Source organism: Cupressus sempervirens, chromosome 5 (assembly GCF_028749045.1).
Source record: "Cupressus sempervirens isolate cs-2001-9-10 chromosome 5, ASM2874904v1, whole genome shotgun sequence".
Taxonomy (NCBI): Eukaryota; Viridiplantae; Streptophyta; class Pinopsida; order Cupressales; family Cupressaceae; genus Cupressus; species Cupressus sempervirens.
Genome location: NC_143122.1, coordinates 418,449,384 through 418,470,747, shown reverse-complemented (window position 1 = coordinate 418,470,747; position 21,364 = coordinate 418,449,384). Strand labels below are relative to the sequence as shown.

Sequence of the window (21,364 nt, the reverse complement as noted above, 5' to 3'; positions counted from 1 at the left end):
GTTCATCAATAGTCAGCATTCAAATTTGGGAAAATCAAATTTAATCCCGCAGTCAACCCTACATGTTACGGGTAGATAACATGTCTTGTTATCCCTCCCAGCATTTTTTGGCCTTCAAGGCCATTTCTTCAATGCCCGACTACTTCTTGGGCCTTGATTGGCACGGCGCCAATGCACTCAATGCCTCTTTAATGCATATAATGATCAAATTTCAGTGATTTGATCTCTTGCAACTGGGTGCACAAGTTTTGGTCTCTTCCTATCACTGCCAACATCGAATTGGACTCCATGATCAGACTTCTTTCTGATTCTCAATTATTTCTCTCGTTTATAACTCAACTCCACCTGGTTTGGGTTTGAACTCAATGTAAACATCAGAGTTATGCCTGAACTCTTTCAAAGGCAATTATAAATATTTGTGAAGGGATCTTTTCTGTTCTTTTATGCCTTATAGTGATATAATTCTCTGTTTTTTGCTCCCATTTTGTATATGTGCATATTGCTTGCCTTATGCTAAATGTTACCTTTTTCTTATTTTTCTCAAGTTTGTATGTTGAATCTACTTTCTTATGGATGTTATGTAAGTGAATTCACATTCCTTGTAGCATCTCATTTGTTCAGATCTGTATATGAGTCTTTAGGAAATAAATTGAACCTGAGAGTTGTGTATGTTTTGAGGGTTCTATTGACGTGTAGTGTATTCATAGGTAGAGGTAGTAACCACGTTTCTATCTGGTGCATCACCCCCCTTTCATTTCTGCAATTTCTTTCATGTTCTCCTTCTCCCTTTTCCTTCAAAGTGGTAGTGCAAGTGCATCCTGATAGTAAGGAAGTCAGATTTCTCCGAAGATTCAGCTTGAGAGCGCAAGTCCCACATTTGGAGGTTGTTTCCATGTTACACAAGGTTGCTTGAAGGTCATACCTCAAGCAAGGGTGCCGACTTTTGTGTCAACATATGCCTTGATGACATTTTGATATTCAATAAGAGTAAGGAAGAACACCTTGAACATATCCGACAAGTATTGCAAAAATTGAAGGAAGAATAGTTGCTGATTAATTCAAAGAAATGTTCATTTGTGAAAGAAGAGATTGTGTACCTTGGTTTTGTAATTTCAGCTGATGGACTAAAGATGGACCCTAAAAAGGTAAGAGACATTCTTGATTGGCCTACACTAGAGAATGTTGGAAAGGTAAGATCACTTCATGGATTGGCAAGTTTTTATAGGAAGTTTATCAAAAATTTCAATTCTATTTGTAGTCCCATGACTGAAACTATGAGAGGAGATGAAAGGGATTTCAAATAGACACATGGAGCACAAAAGGGTTTTGAAACATTGCAGAATTGCCTACACTTGCCTTATTTGGTTTCAGTAAAGTTTTCCAAGTTGAATGTGATACTTGTGGAAGTGCAATTGGAGTTGTTTGAGTCAAGCAGAAAGACTTGTAGCATTCTTTAGTGAGAAATTGAATGATGCAAAAAGGAAATATTTAGTATATGATCAAGAATTTTATGCTATTGTTCAAGCTTTGAAGAAATAGAGACATTATTTTATGCCTAAGGATTTTGTGTTGTATAGTGACTTTAAAGCTTTGCAAAATTTGGGAAGTTAGAATAAGTTGAATCAAAGACATATGAAGTGGGTTGAGTTCTTACAAAAATTTTCCTTTTCATTAAAACATAAAAGTGGACACTTAAATAAGGTTGTTGATGCATTGAGCCGAAAAATAAATTTGCTGACAGAGATGAGAGTTGAGGTACTTGGTTTTGATGACTTGAAGTATTTGTATGAAATTGATCCTGATTTTGCTGAACCTTGGAAAGCTTGTAAGGAATAAACAATAAGTGATAAGTGGACTAATTATTTCATTCAAGAAGATATGTTGTTTAAGGGAATTCAATTATGCATACCTAAAGGATCTATGAGAGAGAACATAACGAAGGAAAAACATAGTGGTGGACTTGGTGGACATTTTGGGATTGATAAGACCGTAAAACTGATTTTAGATAGATACTTTTGGCCACAAATTTGTAAGGATGTACAAATTATATTCAACTTTACCTATACCTGATAAGCCTTGGGAAGATGTGAGTATCGACTTTGTTCTTGGGTTGCCTAAAACCTAGAGAGGTAATAGTTCTATTTTGGTAGTGGTTGACAGATTTTTAAAGATGGCTCATTTCATACCTTACAAGAAAACATCTTATGCATTACATGCAACTAAATTATTTTTCAAGGAAGTGGTAAGATTACATGGTTTTGTTAGAAAGTAAAGTCCAACAAGATAACTGAGAGGGGGTGCAAAGGGGTGAATCAGTTATCCAACTATTAAAACATTTATCAGCTTTATTAATCCTTAAGCATGTGATCAATATAATCAACAACCATAAAAAGATACTCATACACAATTACACCAGATATGTTAACTAGGGAAACCCTTGATCAGAGGGAAAACCCCAGTGGGGATGGTATCCACAAAATGATGTACTAATATAAAAGTTCCTTGTTAGAGGATGGACTCTGTTAGGAGCCAATGAAATACATTCAGTGCATATCAATCCCTGTTAGGAGACTTTGAATCCCTGTTAGGAGATTCCAACCCTATTATGAGTTGTCGAAGGCAGATGGACCCACTGTCCAAACAGCTTCAGGGGCAAGACCACCAAACTCACTATCCAACTGGTCTTCGTATTATTTCTTGCAAAATAATAGAAATGTATAACTCCTTTTCTGTCCTCTAACCGGACCAAACCTCTTCTGATCTTGATTCTAGATCACCAACTTTGCATCCAATAATCCCTTGGATCGCTTACTCGCATTCACCAAATACTATGCTCTTGTTTTCACAATCCACACTACATACCTTTTTCCAAACAAGGAAAATATCTTTCCTTTATACCATGTCCTCTAAACAATTCCTTGAGTCGTTCTTGAAGCTTTCCCAATTAATTATAATAGGACCTCTTTAAGATATTCAATTGTTTTACAATTACACAACACTTTCGGCTCATAGTCTTTACAACTTCTCACATGTGCGACCTCTAATCTTGCGCATTCACTGACATCATCATCAGGCTATGTTCTATCACTGTCCAACTTTGCATATCGAGATTCTATCTCAATTAGGAGATACAATCAAAACATCAAAAATTGTTTCTCAAGTACTCTGTTTGTATAGAGTCCTCTGTAAATCTTGAATATCTTCTGCATGTCTTCGACTTTCTCCATACGCACTTAACCACTTCATCAAGACACAATGTAGAACACATCCTTAACTGTGCTTGACCTAATCATCAATACTTAGTCCGTACGACCTCATTGTATGTTTGCTACTCTACTAGTCTTTACAAAAACAATACTATGTTGACATCAATGACAAACATAGTCATGAGTACAACATTAACAATCTCCCAAGTGCTCTAGCAATGCTTAGGATACTCCCCCAAAGGAATACCATCAACATTCATACTAACAGGCTTGCCTAATACTATTATTTCAGACAGAGATACTAAGTTTACTGGTTACTTTTGGAAAACAATTTGGAAGAAGCTGAATACAAATTTGAAGTTTAGTTCTACACTTCACCCTCAAACAAATGGACAAACTGAAGTTGTGAACAGAAGTTTGGGTAACTTACTAAGATGTTTGGTTTGGGATAAGCCTGCTAATTGAGATTTAGTTTTAGCACAAGCAGAGTTTGCGTATAATAATTCTATGAATAGAAGTAATAAGAAGACACCATTTGAGATTGTTACTGGATTTCATCCTAAGGGAACCACAGAGTTGAGGGATTTTCCTACTAAGACAAGAAGTGTTGAAGCTGAGGATTTTGCAATTTTTCTAGGAACTTTGCATGAGGAAGTCAAAAGGAATTTGGAAGATAGTAATCTAAAATATAACAACAAGCAAATAAGAGAAAGAGACACAAATCTTTTGAGGTTGGAGATGAGGTTATGATTCATTTGAAGAAGAATAGATTTCCAGTTGGTACCTATATTAAGTTGAAAATGAAGAAGTTTAGACCTTGTAAGATTCTGAAGAAAGTTGACAGTGGAAATGCTTATGAAGTGGCACTACCAGAAGACATGGATATTTCACACATATTCAATATTGCGGATATCTTTGAGTAGTTTGAGTCAAATGAGGAGATGGAAGATAACCTGGATTACCCTAAGAAGAAGAAAGACAGCATTGAGAAAATCTTGAATAGTAGAATAAGCATGAGTACAAGAGGAAAAGATTACATGGAATATCTAGTTCAGTGGAAAGACAAACCAGTTGAAAATAGTTCACCGATTACACAAGCTAAGTTGGATCTTTATGATTCAGCCAGAGTAACAAGAATTGCCCAAAAATCGCGTGAATCGGCAATTCAGCGATCAGATTCATGGCTGGCAATTTTTTTGGAATCGAAAATCGCCATCGCCGATTGCATCGAGTGAATCACTTGAATCGCCCAAATCGGCGATTCATCCAAGAAAATCGCCCAAATTGCCAAGAAATCGCCCACAACCAGTAAAGTATGGACTTGTAAAATTTTAAAAAATCACTTGTTTTTTTTACTTTCTTTTTGACATATTCTCTTTGTTATAACCCTAAAGGGCCTTCTATTTGTTTAACATGAGTAGAAGACGAGAAAAGTGAGAGAGAAGAAGAGAAAAGAAAAGCCATAGGTTTCTAACCGGCAAGAAGGAAGAGCACAAAAGAGATCAGCAATCCATTTGGGGAGGCCATCAATTGCATTGGGAGCATTAAGGAGCCAATCTCAACACTCCTCAACTCATTTGCAAGAGATAAGTGCTCATTTTTTTTTGCATGTTAGTGTATTATGCATTTTTTGTTAAATTTTTAGTGTATTATGCATTTTTTGTTAAATTTTTATAGCTTTCAAGATTTTTAGTTTAGATCTTGAATGTTCTTTATTTTTACTAAGTTGCAAACTAGGGTTTGTTGTTTTGTAGCTTTTATTAGCTTCAAACTTTGATATTTTAGATTAAAAAAATTATTGCAGCAGCCTTTGCTTTCATTTTTAGCAAATTCGCAATGGGTAGAAAAGACGAATGTTGGAAATATAACGAAGAGTTTCCTGGAAGAACCAAATATCAAACAAAATGTATTTTTTGTAAAGAAAAAATAACTTCTGGGGGTATTTATAGATTGAAATACCACATTGCTCCTATACCTGGACACGATGTTACAATTTGCACTCACCAAACTCCTGAGACAAAATGCACTTGCTTAATGGCATTAGAAAAAATTGAAAAAGACAAAGCCAATAGGAAAATGCAACTTGAAGGGTTAAGGGGTATTGGCTCCCATGTTCCCACATCCACGTCTGCATCAGCTTCCGCATCCGTAGGTTGTGTTGAAAAGGGTTCTTCTAGGCCTCCTTTTTATCCTAGTTCTTCTGCTCATGCTAGTGCTAGTGCTAGTGCTAGTCAGTCACATACTGAGACAAAGTCCCACACCAACCTATTGCAGCCTAAAGTGCGGAAAAACAAAATGGATAGTTACTTTGTGCCCCGCACTACTCCTGGTTCCCAACCCACACTTGAGGGCATGGGTTTGAACAAGGAGATTCACGATGCTGCCAGAAAGGAGATATGCAAATTTTGGTACTTTTGCAACATTCAATTTATTGCAGCCAGGTAATTGATTCTTTTTTCTTTGTTTTCTTTAAAGTTAAAATTAAAAGTAAAAGTAACTTTAATTATATCTACTTGTTTTATAATTTGAGTCTTTGACATCTAAATTTTTATTTGTGACGGGGCTCCTTATTAGTAGAACATGATAGATGCGGTTGCTATTTATGGTCCGGGGTTTAAAGCCCCAACTGAGGCTAAGTTGAGCGGATACCTCTTGGATGAGATGGTAGAGGACATGAGGGCTCAGCTCGAGGAGAACCGAAAGGAGTGGATTGCAAAGGGTTGCACCATCATGACTGATGGTTGGACAGATAGGAGGAATAGAACACTCCTTAATTTTCTTGTATCCTGTGGAGGTGATTGATCATTCTACTTTCCTACATACATAATTGTAAATTTTGATTTGTTGAATGCTAATTTGTTGATGATCCATTTAATATTCTAATTTGTTGTTTTGTTACTTGTAGAATATACCATGTTCATCAAATCCATCGATGCTTCCGCACATGTAAAAAATGCCACATACTTATGTGAGGCTATTGAGGAAGTCATAGCAGAGGTGGGAGAACAAAATGTGATCTAGGTAGTGACGGATAATGCAGCAAGTTATGTTGCTACATGTAAACTTTTAATTCTTCAAGTTTTGAAAATAAATTTATTTGAATTTTGAAATTTGAATTTCTAATTGACTTAAAATTGTTGTAGGTAAACTTTTGATGGGGAGGCACCCCACCATATTTTGGTCCCCTTGTGCGGCACACTGCATTGACCTCATGTTGGAGGAAATTGGCAAACTTGAGTTTGTCAAGTCATGTGTGGAAAGGGCAAAAAGCATATGCAAATTCATTTATAATCATTCATTTGTCCTTAGCACAATGAGGAAGTACACAGAAGGCAAGGAGTTAGCTCGCCCAGGTATCATGAGGTTTGCCTCGAATTTCATCACCCTGCAGTCCTTGTTGACATCAAGGGATGAATTGAGAAGCATGTTTGCTGGGCGGGACTGGATTTCCTCTTCCTATGCTACGACCAATGCAGGGATAGATGTGGCGGATTGCATATTTGATGAGGATGGTTTTTGGAAACCTGCTAGAGAAATCCTAAAGGTAAATTTATTGCAATTTAAAATTTAGTATTTTACTTTTACTTTAAGTTATATTATTTTATATTTAAGTTTTGACTCAAATTTTTTGTTTTACTTTATATGTAGGTCATTGAGCCCCTTGTAGCTTTGCTACGAACTGCTGATGGGGAGAAGCCCTCTATGGGCTACATTTATGAGGGCATGGATAGAGCCAAGGAGGCCATCAGAGCCCAATATGCAGGAGTGCAGGAGAGGTATGGCCCTATTTGGGACATCATTGATAGGAGATGGCAAAATCAACTCCATCGACCCATCCATGCAGCAACTTACTTTCTAAATCCGGTATTTCGTTTCCGTCCTGAGTTCAAGGCAGATTCAGAGGTTCTCACTGGCTTATACACAGTGATTTAGAGGTTAAGTAGCGATGAAGATGGCGCTACTGCGATTGTTGAGCTAGACCAGTTCAACAATAAGGAGGGGCCACTTTTCTTTGGCAGGATGGCCATAAATGCTCAGACAACACTACAGCCAGGTAAAAATTAAATAATATATTCAATGTTCATGAATCTAGATTCTAAACTTAAAGTTGATTATATAATTTTAGAGTTAACTTGTAATTTGTAAATGAAACTAATTGTTTCTATTTTCCCTTGTTGCAGATAGATGGTGGCAAATGTTAGGAGCCACAACCCCAAAACTTCAAAAAATTGCCATCCGTATTTTGAGTCAACCAAGCAGTGCTTCTAGATGTGAGCGCAATTGGTCCATGTTCGAGCACATCCATTCAAAGAGGAGAAACAAGTTGACAGTGCAGAAGTTGAATGATATTGTCTTTGTTCATTACAACCTCCGTCTTAGGATCAGACAAATTTTGGGCACTGACTCCTCTCCGATCATTCTGGAGGAGATTGATCCAGAATCAGAGTGGCTCACAGAAGTTGTGGATCCAGTCTTCACTGAGGAAGACCGTGCATGGGTTGACCAGGTGGATATAGAGGCTAAGGCAGCTAGAGCACGTTCTTCAGGCATTGGTAGACGCACACGTGCACGCACAGGCATAGGCCCTAGCGACGTTCGTGAGCCCATCTTACATGCGAGAGATATGGCTCGACAGTCCTCTAGGACCTACATTAGACGCCTTGCTACTAGGCAAACTGGATACTCAAAGGCTAAGGCTAAGGTTGCAGCTGAGCTTCAAGATGATGTTGAGGATGATGATGATGACTATGAGTCTGAGGCTTGAGTTGGAGCCTTGTTTTTATATTTTGTTTACAGATATTGATACTGAATCATTGATAGACATATGTTTCAAACTTTCATGGATCTTCATCTTAGATTCTTACATACATTTATGATTTGATGTCTTATGAATCATCTTACATACATTCTATGATTTAAATCATTATGATCATTTGATTTCTATTTACTTCAACTAGCCTACAATTTACATTTTAGATAACATAGTTACGTATGTGATGGATTTTATGTTCCATGTTTATGTATGTCAAGTTTTAACTTCTATTTGATGATGTTATAGTGTGTTTTAAGTTATATTCAATAAAGGGTGCATGAAATAAGTTTTAAATTGTTAAAATCTTTAAATTTAAAGGGTTTTTTCAAATTTGCCGATTCATCGCCAATTCATTGCCGATTCACGATTCGATTCAGCCTTGCCAATTCCGATCCGATTTCGATTCTTGTTACTTTGGATTCAAGTCAGAATATGAATAGTGCCTAATGTGGACATCAATTCTTTATTAACGCCAGGTGTCTGATGCAAGAGCATCTTGGGTCTGGTAGCAATCTTGCATACACCAAAATATCTTTTCTTTTTTGTACCAATATGTTGTTCGCAAGGTAGTTGTTACTGTTGATGGTTCTATGTTATGCGCGGTTAACATGATGTTGAGGACCTATCTTTGATCCTCCTCCTAAGTGCGCAAGCCTTGATTGTTTATATTTCTCGAGTTGTGAGTTGTTCTCTGGGGTCCCAATTTCCTACATTTTCCTTCTAGTGAGGCATGTTGTTTCTTTTGGCACGGTTTCTAAGTTACCATGGTTCGTCCCTAGACCTCCAGGACCTACAAAAGTTCGAACTGGTTCGAAGTTTGGGTCTGGTTCGAGCAATGTTCCAATTTTTGCCTGCTGGTTTGATCTAGTTTGAACCTAGGTGAACCAAGCCAAAAAAAATTGAACCAAGTTCGTACTACATGCTTTCTAGGCCCCGCGGACAGCAATAAAGTGTTTTTTTTGCAAAATTTATTAAGTTGTTGGCTTCCACAAACCTAAAAGGTTGTTATGAAATGCTTTTGGTGGTCTCTCATTGACTTATTTTGTGGCCCCTCGTTGTCATTTTTTGAAGAATTTGCTGCCAACGGCATTGTTGCTAATGCTGATCCCATTGGCCTCAGCTCTATTGCTGAGTCAACTAATGCCAAAGAAGAAGAAAATGAAGTAGAAGAAGATAAAGATTGAAGAACTTAGAATATTGATAGATTTTTATTCCATTAGTGGAACAATGAACGTGAAACAATGATACTTGAACATGATGTTACGATTTATTTTTAATGTTTTGAATCTTTGATGTTGAACTATATGATGGTATGAGCACTATGACTATATGATGGTAAGATCACTATGATTACAAGTTTATGGTGTTTTTGTTAAATGTGTTTATGCTACTATGCTACATTCTAATTTTAGCTCATGCTTCATAAATATGTATGTATTCATATATTTTTTATAATTTTTATATGTTTTGTACTAACGAACCCAAACCCTTTTCCAAAATTTTGACGAACTTGCAAACTGGTTCTCGAACTTCGAACTTCGAACTGAACCCGAACCGGTAACTTAGGTTTCTAAATGTTAATGTGGCACATTGCGAAGTTAGGAGCCGACTCCTCAGTCACATGTGGATCCACCTTCGAGTGCGCATTGCTTTATGTTCCATTTGGCAATGGTTTTGGTTTACTCTTCCTAGGTTGGATCTATAATGTAATTAAATGCTTGACTAGCTGACTTGTGGCTTAGCTGGCTATATAAGAGGCTTGGTTAGATGTAGAAGAGGCAGATGCGAGCTTGGACTCTAATCTATAATTCCCTTGTATATGGCCGAAACCCAAAAGGCCTCAAAGTCGAGCATGTTGACAGCTTTCTTTTAATTGTTACACCGATGTGATCGCCAGTTGCCTAGCCTCATAAAAATCTTGTTTTCATTGTTTCATGTGATATATATATTGCTTATGTATGTAACTATGAGCAGGGCATGTTTGTATGTTTTAGTTAAGCCTTTCTGCTTGAATATACCCTGCCCTTGCGTCAAGAATCCTCCTATCTCAAGATAGACACATACGAACAGGTTTAATAACTCTTCCTTACATGGATATTGTTTTTCTTGCAATTATTTTGGACACAAGGCAATCAACTAAAGAATTTTTGCAAGAAATGGTTTTAGATTTAGGAGCAGGAATTATTTTTCTCCCCCTAGAAGTCACAATGTTGTAGGTTAATAAATGTAATAATTTTGGTCGCACTACAAAAGTTTGTATTGGCAGATTTATCCAAGAAGAAGTTTAAGAAAGAGGACAAAACTAAGGAGGTTGCTAAGGTTTGGAGGAAGAAGAAGATAGAAGTGTTAGTTTAATCTTTGATTGTGCAAACTTCCTCTCTTGCACAAATGAAAAAGACATATGGCATATACACAGTGGTTGTTCTGGGCATATGAGTAGAGATAAGATCAAGTTTCTCACTCTCAAATGCATCAATAGAGGTAGGGCAAGATGTTTGGTAATAAATCTAACAGAATAAAAGGTACAAATACACTTGTTTTCAATGATGGTAACACAAAAGTTGAAAATGTCTTATATGCAGAAAGTCTGAAACAAAATATTTTAAGTGTGAGTCAATTGCATGATCAAAGATATTGTTGGTTTTTTATTAGATTGCTGTGAGATTGGAAAAGAAAGTAAACAGATTGTCGATGCAAGCAGGGTTACTAAAAAAATATACGTTCGTGATGATATCAAATGAGAGAAGCTGGGAGTGATTTCACTCCATCATTGAATTGCGGTACAGTCTTAAGGGAGTTTTCATTGTAACATTTTATTATCCCCAAAATTTCAGTTATGCAGATTGGTTCGCCATTGATGTCAAAGGGGGCAAGGGGAGCAATTTTATTTCAGATTAAATCAGGGAGAGCAGTATTATTTCAGAGCTTCTTTGCATCATTTTGGTTTCAGATAAAGTTGCCATCAATGACAAAGGGGGAGACTGTTGAGTATGTTGTTATTGATGTCAAAGGTCCATGATCAAGGTTGTATAAATTCCAAAGATTTGGATCGAACTACTTGAGATGCTTGAGGTGCTTGAGTTTCTTGAGGTGCTTGAGCTATTTGAGTTGGCTGTCTGTCTACTTCATTAGCATGTCACCTATTTGCTTGTCCCCTTGTTTGCCTTGTCAGATTAATGTGCCAAGTCAGTTTGACACATCAACAGTTGAATTTTCAAGTTTGGTGGCTTCTATGGAATTGCCTTTATTATGTTCCAATGGTTTGTGGATATTGTTATTTCAAAAGGATGAAAGAAAGGTTAACTGTTGCAACTTCTATGGTTTTTAATATGGTGGTTAAGATTAAATGAGTATTCACTACATATACTCCATGTGTTTGAAAGGTATCAGAGCTTATGCTGGGCATTTTTTTAGTAAACTCATTTATTCTTTCTTTCATTTGTAATGTTTTCGATTTCTGTAAGGCGGCTTTCAGATCTTTGTAACATTGGATTCCTCCTTCAATCTTCATGTCAGAACTTTCCCGACGATTGGGCATTAGACTTAATTCCTGGGCGGCATTTTTTTAAGTTTTATAAAGCATAATTTATGTAGAGAATAACTGCGCAATATATTATTAGAGTCAAGCATACCAGTAGAGCATACATAGATAGATCGATAGATAGAGTCTTGTAATGTAGAAGCATTTTACAGTTTGAAAAATGGATGACAGCATGTGCAACTTTTGAAAGAGGTGTACGCTTTGGAGTACTCGTTCTGTCATAGCTAACTATGTGAGAAAAATAAAATGAAGGGACTTGTTTTTCCTATATAAAGACTCAATGGATGCCGTTCTGGTCTGCTTTTTATTAATTCCTGAAATAACTAGGCAGAATTATAACCTTGTCAAGTTAATTTCGGAGACAGGATATTATTGGCGTTGACGATGTTATTTTGATTAGAAGTGATCCATTGTTCAGAGCAGTGCTTTTCAGAATATGCAAGTATGAAGAGTTGATGCTTTGTGTTCGGGCTTTTGTGTAAAAAAAAGGGAAGATTTTAAAGAAGCAGTATGTGTTCTAAAATCATTGAGTTTTGCTTTTATGTTGGTGCTTCAGCTGGTCAAAGTTGGTGCATCAGCTGATTGAAGCTGGTGCTTTGAGGAGGGTTGTTGCTGTCTGTAACTTAGTACTCACTAATGCTAACTGGGTTAGTGCTCATTTGTTAATGAAAATTATCGTGTATTGATTTTATACCCAAAAGAAATTTCCATGAGAAATTTGGTATTAGTGTCTCGATGGTTGCTCTCATCATGTTTTATGTGGTTTTATGCATTTAAAGTTTTAAAAATCTGAAATACTGATTCACCCCATCCCCCTCTCACCACCCTCTCCAACCACCCCTCCCCCACCTCTGTATCTCCTGTGTGCTCTTCAATAATCAGGTTGGAATTGTAGAAGAATTCAGAAAAATCCCTGAATTAGAAGTAAAGAACAACAATTAAGATAAGGAACGACTAAGAAAGTGGAAGAGATGCCACTCTTGCAAAGATATATTAAGTTGTGAAGTGTATTTGAAGGGAAGGAGTTTATATCAGACTTACATTTGCAGATCTGTGAATGAGAAGATAAAAGGGAAGATCATTAAAGAAAGGTTGAAGACATCATTGTTGAGCTTAGAACAGAATTGTAAGAAATTTATATGCAGATAAAAGTGGAATATATGCAGATATAAAAGAGATGTATATGCAGAGATAGAAGAATATGCTAATGCAAATTGAGAAGGAAAGTATATGCAGACATAAAGGAGAAGTATAAAGAGAACACAAATTATGAAGGTTTTAATCAAGAAATAATTAATGCAGAAGAAAAGAAGGAAGTGACTCCCTCAAAAGGATAAAGTTATAAAAGGTTGTAACTTGTCTAAAGGACGGTAACTGTGAAAGGTTGTGACCATTGCAAGGAGCAGGCATGATGACGACATGTGACTGTCCCCCACATTCGAAGATATAAAAGAGAGAAGGTTCCATATGAAAAGAACATCTAAGAGAAATCAACTTGGGAGTGATATATTATATTCAAAGGCAACAATGAAAACTGGTGACTCAATTCATATGAAAGGTGGCAGTTCATATGAAAGGTGGTGACATTTTACCAATAAAATATAAAGGAGAAACCAGTCCAAGCATTGAAGGATCTCTCAACACTCATCACTCATGAATCCACAAAAGCAATTATCAAATCAAATATACAATCAATCAGAAAATTGCTCTATCAAATTAGCATACATTCAATTCACCAATATATCAGACCGCTACTCATTATATCATCACTTGTCAATCATTTAATCAACAATCTCTTAATTGTCACTTACTAAAGCCTTTAATCATATAATCAAAAGAATTCATTCAGTAGTCAATCATTCAACAACATAAAATAAGCAAGACACAATGAAGATGACAATTAGCAGATAAACAAGAAGCATCCCAATAAAGGAAGAAAAGGAATATAAAATCAAACCTCTATCGGTATATACATCAATATGCATTTATCGGTATATACATCAATTAAACACAGTGATTAATATTGAGACTGGGCTCAAAAGCAGCAGTCTGATACTCATTTATGATCAGTTCTTCTCAGTATTCTATAATCTCATAACTGTCTTGTGGCATATATGGAGTTATGCCCTACTGACAATACTTATCTATTATGTATGTTCATTCATATAATTAAATGTCAAGTGCAAATGCCTAATAATGGAACTGTCTGAATCCATCTTTTACAAAGAATCAGTGGCATAAGAGGGGAATTATAAGATGGTTATCTAAGTAGGCCACCCGAGGTATAACCATGCTACTAGCTCGTACGGCCAAGAGGGCTCTGATATAAATCCCTTCTTGGGCTTAGATAGAAAAACCAAGAAACCCCCTTTACAGTCTCCTTTCCGACAGTGCAATGATGGCTCTTGTCTTTAGGAGGATGACATATAGATAGGGAAAGTAGGTACAAACACCCCATTAAGTAGGTCACCCAATGGATGTCCATGTTGACTGCTCCCTGAGGCCAAGAGAGCTCTAGTTCCAATCCACTATTAGGCTTAGTGTACACTACTTTGGGCGGCACTATCATGTTTCTTCCTCCTAACCCTAATGTGGTTGTATGGTATAATAGAAAATATATGAATGTGATGTGTTCTTGTCTAACCCTAATAATCGGAAGTGTATGTATGTATGTGTCTATTTGATTATGATTATAGAGTTTGAATCCAAGATCACATTGTTTAAGGAGATATTTTACTTGGTTAAGATGTAACCCTAACCCTAATTTGTTACAATTGTGATTCTGGGATAAATTTGGAAGAGGACATTGCACATTATGACATCATATTGGGACATATACCTCTATTAAGTTGACCTATTCTCTTTTCATTAGTAGGAATACGGTATAGATAGAAAACATTCCTCTCGACATTTCACCTTATTCTAAACCGATGATTCTTTATACAAAGTTGGCAGTGCTTAATGACATGAAGGGATTCTCCTTAAACTCTTGTTTCCCATTCCTTCCTTTTTATGTTGATTTGAGCTTGTTTAACTCCATTTTGAGGAAGCAATCGTTTGCATTTCTACATAGTATTAGAGGAAATCTATAAAAGTGGTTTGGCCTGAGAATTTTAATCTGATAGTTGAAGGTATGGAGTAAACAACTTAGAGGGAAAATAGTAGAGACATATGGGCAATAGCTCTTGCAATAATAATTTGGAACCATTGCTCGAAGCAAAATGAAATTTTCTACAAAGAAATTGCTATCCAATATGGAGAACAGGGCAAAAATAAGTAGAAATTTCTAAATTGATTGATCCACAAAAGGCATATGCTAATAAGCTTGGAGCTATAGAAGTGGAAGCATTGTAAAAATAGATATTAGTAATATCCCTAATGGAAACTATTTTGAATAAAAAGCCTCTCAGGGAGAGGAAAAAGAAAGGAGATTTCTTTATCGCAAATTAGCAATATGGAGAAACTAAGCAAACAAGGGTTTAGTCTGTGTTGCGGTTACAATGAAATTCAAATCTGCATTTTTCCTTAGTGAGCTATCTCGTCATCTATTCAGATGCACTTTTTGGGAATGAATTGGTTGACAAAAATTACCCATCAAAAAAAAAATTGGTTGAGAGAATTGCATTCTGGGAGAGAATGTGAAATATGTATGTATGTATTTATGAATCCTCCATTATATGAACAAATATTTGTCAATCTCTTCAGTGACATTATTTGATTGCTTCAAAGGGTTAAGCAACTTGAGTCACATGGGAGACACAGAGGAGGGTGGTTGATCCGAATTAACCAAAGTAACCACTTTAAAATTAGCCCAAAACTAGGGAGTTGCATTTAGATGTGAACATGTGCAAGGTAGCTAGGAAGTGAGAGATTTAGGAAGAATGTCTCATATAATAGCTTGAGTTGTATGATTCCTAGGTAAAAATCCTTCAACGTATCTAGGTGATTTTGAGATTCACTATTTTATGTAAATTGTTTTCCCAGTTCCATCAATACAGACAAGCTATACGTTTGCACCTTGCTAACAGCTTTTTATAAAGAGATACAAGAATGGAAAATTGCACAGCACAAAATTTGTGAAATAACACTAGAATAGAAAATTTAACAGAATTAAATGGCTAGAAAAGTTGGGGTGAAAGAGCAAGACAGAAAATTATAATGGATAGATATTAAAATGGTGACTGCGTAGCTGAAAAAAATGTGTCTTTATAAGTTCTTTTGTCCGATTTGACCAGCCATTTGTTGTAGACCTCATAAACTTAAAGCGGTAATTCTTCCATAACGAGTTATAAGATGCAAAATCCCTTATCTATTTGATTTTGAGGTAAAATAACACATAGTTTCTAACCCTCTAGATTCTATTACGATCATGCTCTACTTCAAGGATTCATGGAAGGCATTTGTCCCCTCAAGGATGTCTTTCTAGTGAACAAGCATTTTGCACAAGTTCTTACCAAATTACTTCAAAGAAGGTAAATTTGATGAGACAATTATTCGTAGACAGGCTTTTCTGTCCTTTCAAATCATAGGCATTTTAATTGTAATACAAAGAATAATTAAAATGTGAAGGGACCATTGCATAGAGCACCTGTAGGCGCGTCTAAAAATTTCCAGTCTGGACTGGTTTGCGACATGCTTTGAACATTTTTCTAACATGCCGTAGAATATAGTTAAGTGTTTTCCACATTTCTCACAGGGTATCAGACTTATACAAAAATGGCTCATGACATAGATGGCTTGGGGTCAAGTAGTACATTCCAGAAGCAAGTTAAACATTAGCGTCAGAGCCAGGCTAGATGATTTGTTGAAATTTTTGAACTTGGTATCATGATCAGAAAGGTTTCTAACTACATGGACTTAAATAAAGTAGTTTAGGAGGCATCCATGCTATCGACATTCCGGAAACTAGTTAAACATGTGCAATTCAAAATAGAGCACCAAAACAGAGTGAAATTAAGGGTGAAAGCGGCTTACCATTAAAATCTTCTTATTGGCCTCTATTCGCTGCCGCCGGCGTTCCTCATAGGAATTAGGTGTCTCCATTGCTGTGGTAGAAGCCCTGTCAATGGACATACTATAAGTAGAGTAATAAGGGCGTGTGATTAAAATAACATACATTGCATACATACCTGGGCAAAATATCAAGGAATGAAAGGAGTCTGTAGTCTGAGAAGTTACAGGAAGATGAAAGAAGTGAAGATGCGCAGCTGCCTTGCTAAGTAAGAAGACTGAGAACAGAATACATATGAATTTCAGGGTGACGCTGTTTCCCGCCTTTGTGTCGAAATCCGTGACCATCGAGGGTACACTCGGAGGGGGCCCTCCCCGCATTATGAATGGAATTTAATTTAAAATGATAAATATCATGCTCGATCTGCATTTTCGTATCATGAGATTGGTCCTCATATCTCTTTTCGAAAATTTGAATTCTGCTGTACTAAGATTTCACCCTTATTAATCTTTTAAGGGTAGCAATTTTATTTCAAAAGGACTTCTAAGGGTAGGTTTTATGGAAGGGCTTTCTTTAAAAATAAAAGTTAAAATTGGAATATTTTAAATCTTGTAGTTCAATGAATTTTTAATGTAGTCTAGGCGGGGGTCCTAGCTCGGTTGGCTAAATCTTTCCTGAGGGTTGGTCACGGGTTCTAGTCTCTCTTGTCCTCGTGGTACCAGTGGGCGTGTCGCGCCAACGCTACCAATCACGTTAAAAAGTTTACCAAGCACATTTTTAAAAAGAAAAGAATTTTTAATGCAGTCTAAAAATTTAAGATCTTAGATTCGAATTCACTCAACATATATAAATAATTAATAATTAATTACAATAAGTAACAATAATTTGGTCGTGTGTATATATTTTCTTTTTCTTTTTTTAAATTTTCAGTCGTGTGTATATATATATTTATTTATTTTTATTATTATTATTTATTTATTTTAAAAAATTATGAAGCTAAGATTATTTATTATATATATTTATTTATTTATTTATTTATTTATTTATTTTAAAAAAATTTGAAGTTATGATTAATTATTATGTATTATTATTAATTATTATTTTATTAAGCATGGGTAGATTCGAACCCAAGACCTCTTCGATAAAAGGTTCACAATTTACCATTGTGTTGTAGCCTCTTGCCTATATTTATTTATTTATTTATTTATTTATTTATTTAAAACTTTTAAATAAAAAAACATATACTTTAAAATATTTTTTTGTATTGAGAATAAATAAATAAATTTGATTTCCTTTCTAAAATATTATTGGGACCTCTAGTTTACTTCGTACTAATAATATTTTTTCTTCATGGGACCTCCCATTCCCCCATGAGACCTCAACCTTAGGGAAAGTAACTTATAGGGGTAAAAACACAAACTTTGTCACCTTTTATAAAGCAAAAGAATATAAGAACTTAAACTATTCAACTTTAATGACATAAAAAAGGGGCATTTATGTTTAGAATTTGAAGATGGTGTAAACTAATGAAATGTGTTAAATTTGATAAAGTTTATGCCTCTAATTTTTGTTTAAAAAAATTAAATGAAAATTTTATCATTTTTTAAATTTATAAAGTAAATTTTCTAATTTTTAAAAATGTTGAAAATATAGAGTTTTGTTCCTGTCAAATAAATATACGCAAATGATCATATTTTGGTATGATTTTGTAAAACATTATAGTTGACATGTATACCTAGTGGATAACAAAGCAAAATTTGATTTTGGATTTATATTTTTCAAGTTATAAGTGGTCAAAGTCAAAGTTATCAGAAATTGATTTTTTTTTCCCGCCAAAGTTTTTCTATCAAATCTACATTTTTTTTTAAAACAAATTACATATTTTTGAAGATGACTCTCTCCTCTAGAGGTACACATTTTAAAATTTAAAAAAAAAAAATAATAAACATGATTTTTTATTTTTTATTTTTTTTGGACTGACATCTTCTTGAATCTTAAAATACCTACTTGTAATATTTTAAAATTATAACATATTATAATTTCTCAAAATACTATAAAATTTATATGACCATAATCTTGACTCTGAGATCTACAAAAGCGTATTTCTAGTTTTTGAAGAAACTTCATTTTGTATGGAGAAATCAGCCTTGAAAGTAAAAAGTTTGGAGAAATTGTTTTTTTTGCTTGTGTGGCTACCGCTTAGGATGCCACATAGACAGTTATGGCTGAAATCCTTTCAACCATAATCGTTTTGGCCGAAATGGTTTCGATTGTAACCCTTGTTGACCCAACCCAACCGCTAGCAATCACATTGGTGGCTTCATATAAAATAATTATTATTTTTTCATTTTATAATAAATATAGTAAATAGCGAAATGTAAAGGAGCATTTTCAGAAATAAATATTTTTTGAAGTCGTATTTATCAATTGTTTCGTGGAGTTTAACAACAACTGCAAAGGATTGTCAATAAGGTATTTTCACCTAGTTATTTTTATACTCTATATTGAAGCATTGAATTATATTTCTAGTGGAATCTAAATCAAAATATTTTTTTGTAGATCAAAGTATTCAATGGGTAATAAAAAGGTTGGATCATAGACATATGATAGAATAAGAGATGACAAAATGAAAGGTCATACAAAATGTAATCAAAACCAACCTACTGAAGTTCATGAAGAAGATGCAATTCATGAAGCAGACGAGATTCATGAAGAGGATGAGATTCAAGAAAACAAACAAATTGGTAGTTCTAATGATAGAAACAAATTATTAGGTGTAGGAAATTTGATGGATTTGGACAAGGAACTACTTTTTAGTCAAATTCCATCTAAACATATGGTAAATGAGAACACTATTAAAAAGTATTGTCAAAACATGCAGGATTAATATTTCAAAAATAAAAGTATATTTAGAAAGGCACAATTATTTGTCAAGTTATTTAAAAGAAAAGATATGGGGCTTTTTTTGGAGTTGTTGGGTATTGATAACAGGAAAAACCATGGGCATAATGTTAATAAAATAATAGTTGAAAATTTGCAAACTACTTATAATAAAATTGGCAACACAACTCGAGGAGGTGATTTGAGCACTGCACATAGAGCATTGATGACTACTATATCTAGTAGAAAGTTGACACATAGAAAACAAGTACGTACAATTTCTTATTTACTACATATGTTTAGAAGAATTGTTTAAAGATACATTAGGAGGAGAAATATGCTAGATAAAAACAATGAGAATAATTGGGTGAATATTTACAGATTCCTTGAAAAAATAAAATTTCTAAAGATGTAAAAATATATGTTATTGAATTTCGGACCACATCCTCTTGTATTCCAATAGACGTGATACTATACAAATTAAAGATCAAGAGATAGGGGCCAAAATTGAACATCCAAAACATTTTATAGATATAGCACAAAGTGAATTATTTCAAACATTCAAGCAAGAATTTTTAAATGTGAAAATATGCCAAAGAATATTTGAGAGCCCGTGTCCTTCCTTTGTACGCATAAATAAGATATGTGAAACTTTTTGTTGTCGAAATCATGTTGAATTTGGTCTACACTTGCAATCATATAAAAAAATTATGGCAATACTTGATCCAAATTCAGTCATCCCTAGTAGTACGACACAATTTGTGAAGTTTATATTATGTGATAAATTAGAAGATTCATATGAGTTCAAAGTACAATTCATCAAAAATCAATATGCAGATTGTGGAGATTTATGTAAATTTCCATTGCAATTTGAGATTATTAATGAATCTACACCAATTTCATGGATGAGCTATGAATATGAGACATACCCAAATAAGACGGGAGTTGAATCCCAAAAAATTGTATTTAAGGAGAGTGAATTGTGGTGCGATGAGTTTATGACCAAGTTTCATCCATTGATATATCCACCTATCCAACATTTGTCATAGTGCACGATGGCAAGGTAAACATTTTTGTGATTTAAAAATTTGTTTTCCACCTCGTTATATTCTTTCAGTTGTAGATTTCTTTGAGAACTATATATTTTCACCTCAAATAGAGCTTCTAGGGCAATATTATCATTCTAAACAAGTTGTAACATTTGTGCAAGTGACTTATAAACATGCACAATTTAAGGTGGATGAGATAGAAAATTCGGACGAAAATGAACACATTATCATCAAAAAGGTTCATTTATATATTAGTGATGATAGAGTTCATGATAGGAGTCATGCGGCTCATTATTTTGTAGTGTTCTTTGGAGATCTTAGAAATCGTGGAATAGATGTTTCAAAGCACTGGATCTTATCCGATGGTTGTGTAGGTTAGTGTACATGTGTACATTTTTATTTAACTTATATTGATTTGTACATGTATTTCAATTTGATGTATATGATTATTTTTTATCTCATTTCATGTTCACGGGACAATTTAAATATGCAGAAGTATTTAATTGGTTAGCCATGTAACATGTTAGAAGAAATGTTAGGTTTTTGTGGAACTTCTTTGAAAGTGAATGTGGAAAAGGGGAGCATGATGGAGCGAGAGCATGTATAAAGCATGCACTTCAACAACATGAACTTGTAGGTGTTAGTGTAAAAAATTATTATTTACACTTTACTTAAGTTTACTTAGGATAAATGCATTATTTTATTATTTCTTAGGTTAGACACCTAGGAGCTTGCGTACTCATATGAGTTGTAATATTGAGTAAGCAACTCAATTTAGCACATGGTGTTTACAACACTGGAGTAAGCAACTCCAATTTAGCACATGATGTCTACAACACTAGAGTTTGCATAAACAACTGAGTCATCACGTAGACAACATAGTTGTTCGCACTATTATTGTAGCACATGGTGTCTACAACATAA

At 34.8% G+C, this 21,364-nt stretch overlaps 1 protein-coding gene across 2 annotated transcripts in view; it reads right to left on the bottom strand.

Annotated features, from left to right (window-relative positions):
* Window positions 1-16,892, bottom strand: part of LOC149556560 (B3 domain-containing protein Os06g0194400-like) — a 48,217-nt gene extending 31,325 nt beyond the window's left edge. For both annotated transcript variants that reach the window (XM_089830908.1, XM_089830909.1), the window contains exons 1-2: window positions 16,690-16,892; window positions 16,535-16,619 (exon numbers count right to left, since the gene is read on the bottom strand). In XM_089830908.1, coding sequence (XP_089687034.1) covers window positions 16,535-16,603 — 69 coding nt within the window. In that variant the 5' untranslated portion in view covers window positions 16,604-16,619; window positions 16,690-16,892. The remainder of the gene's footprint in view (window positions 1-16,534; window positions 16,620-16,689) is intronic.
* Window positions 16,893-21,364: the final 4,472 nt, after the last annotated feature.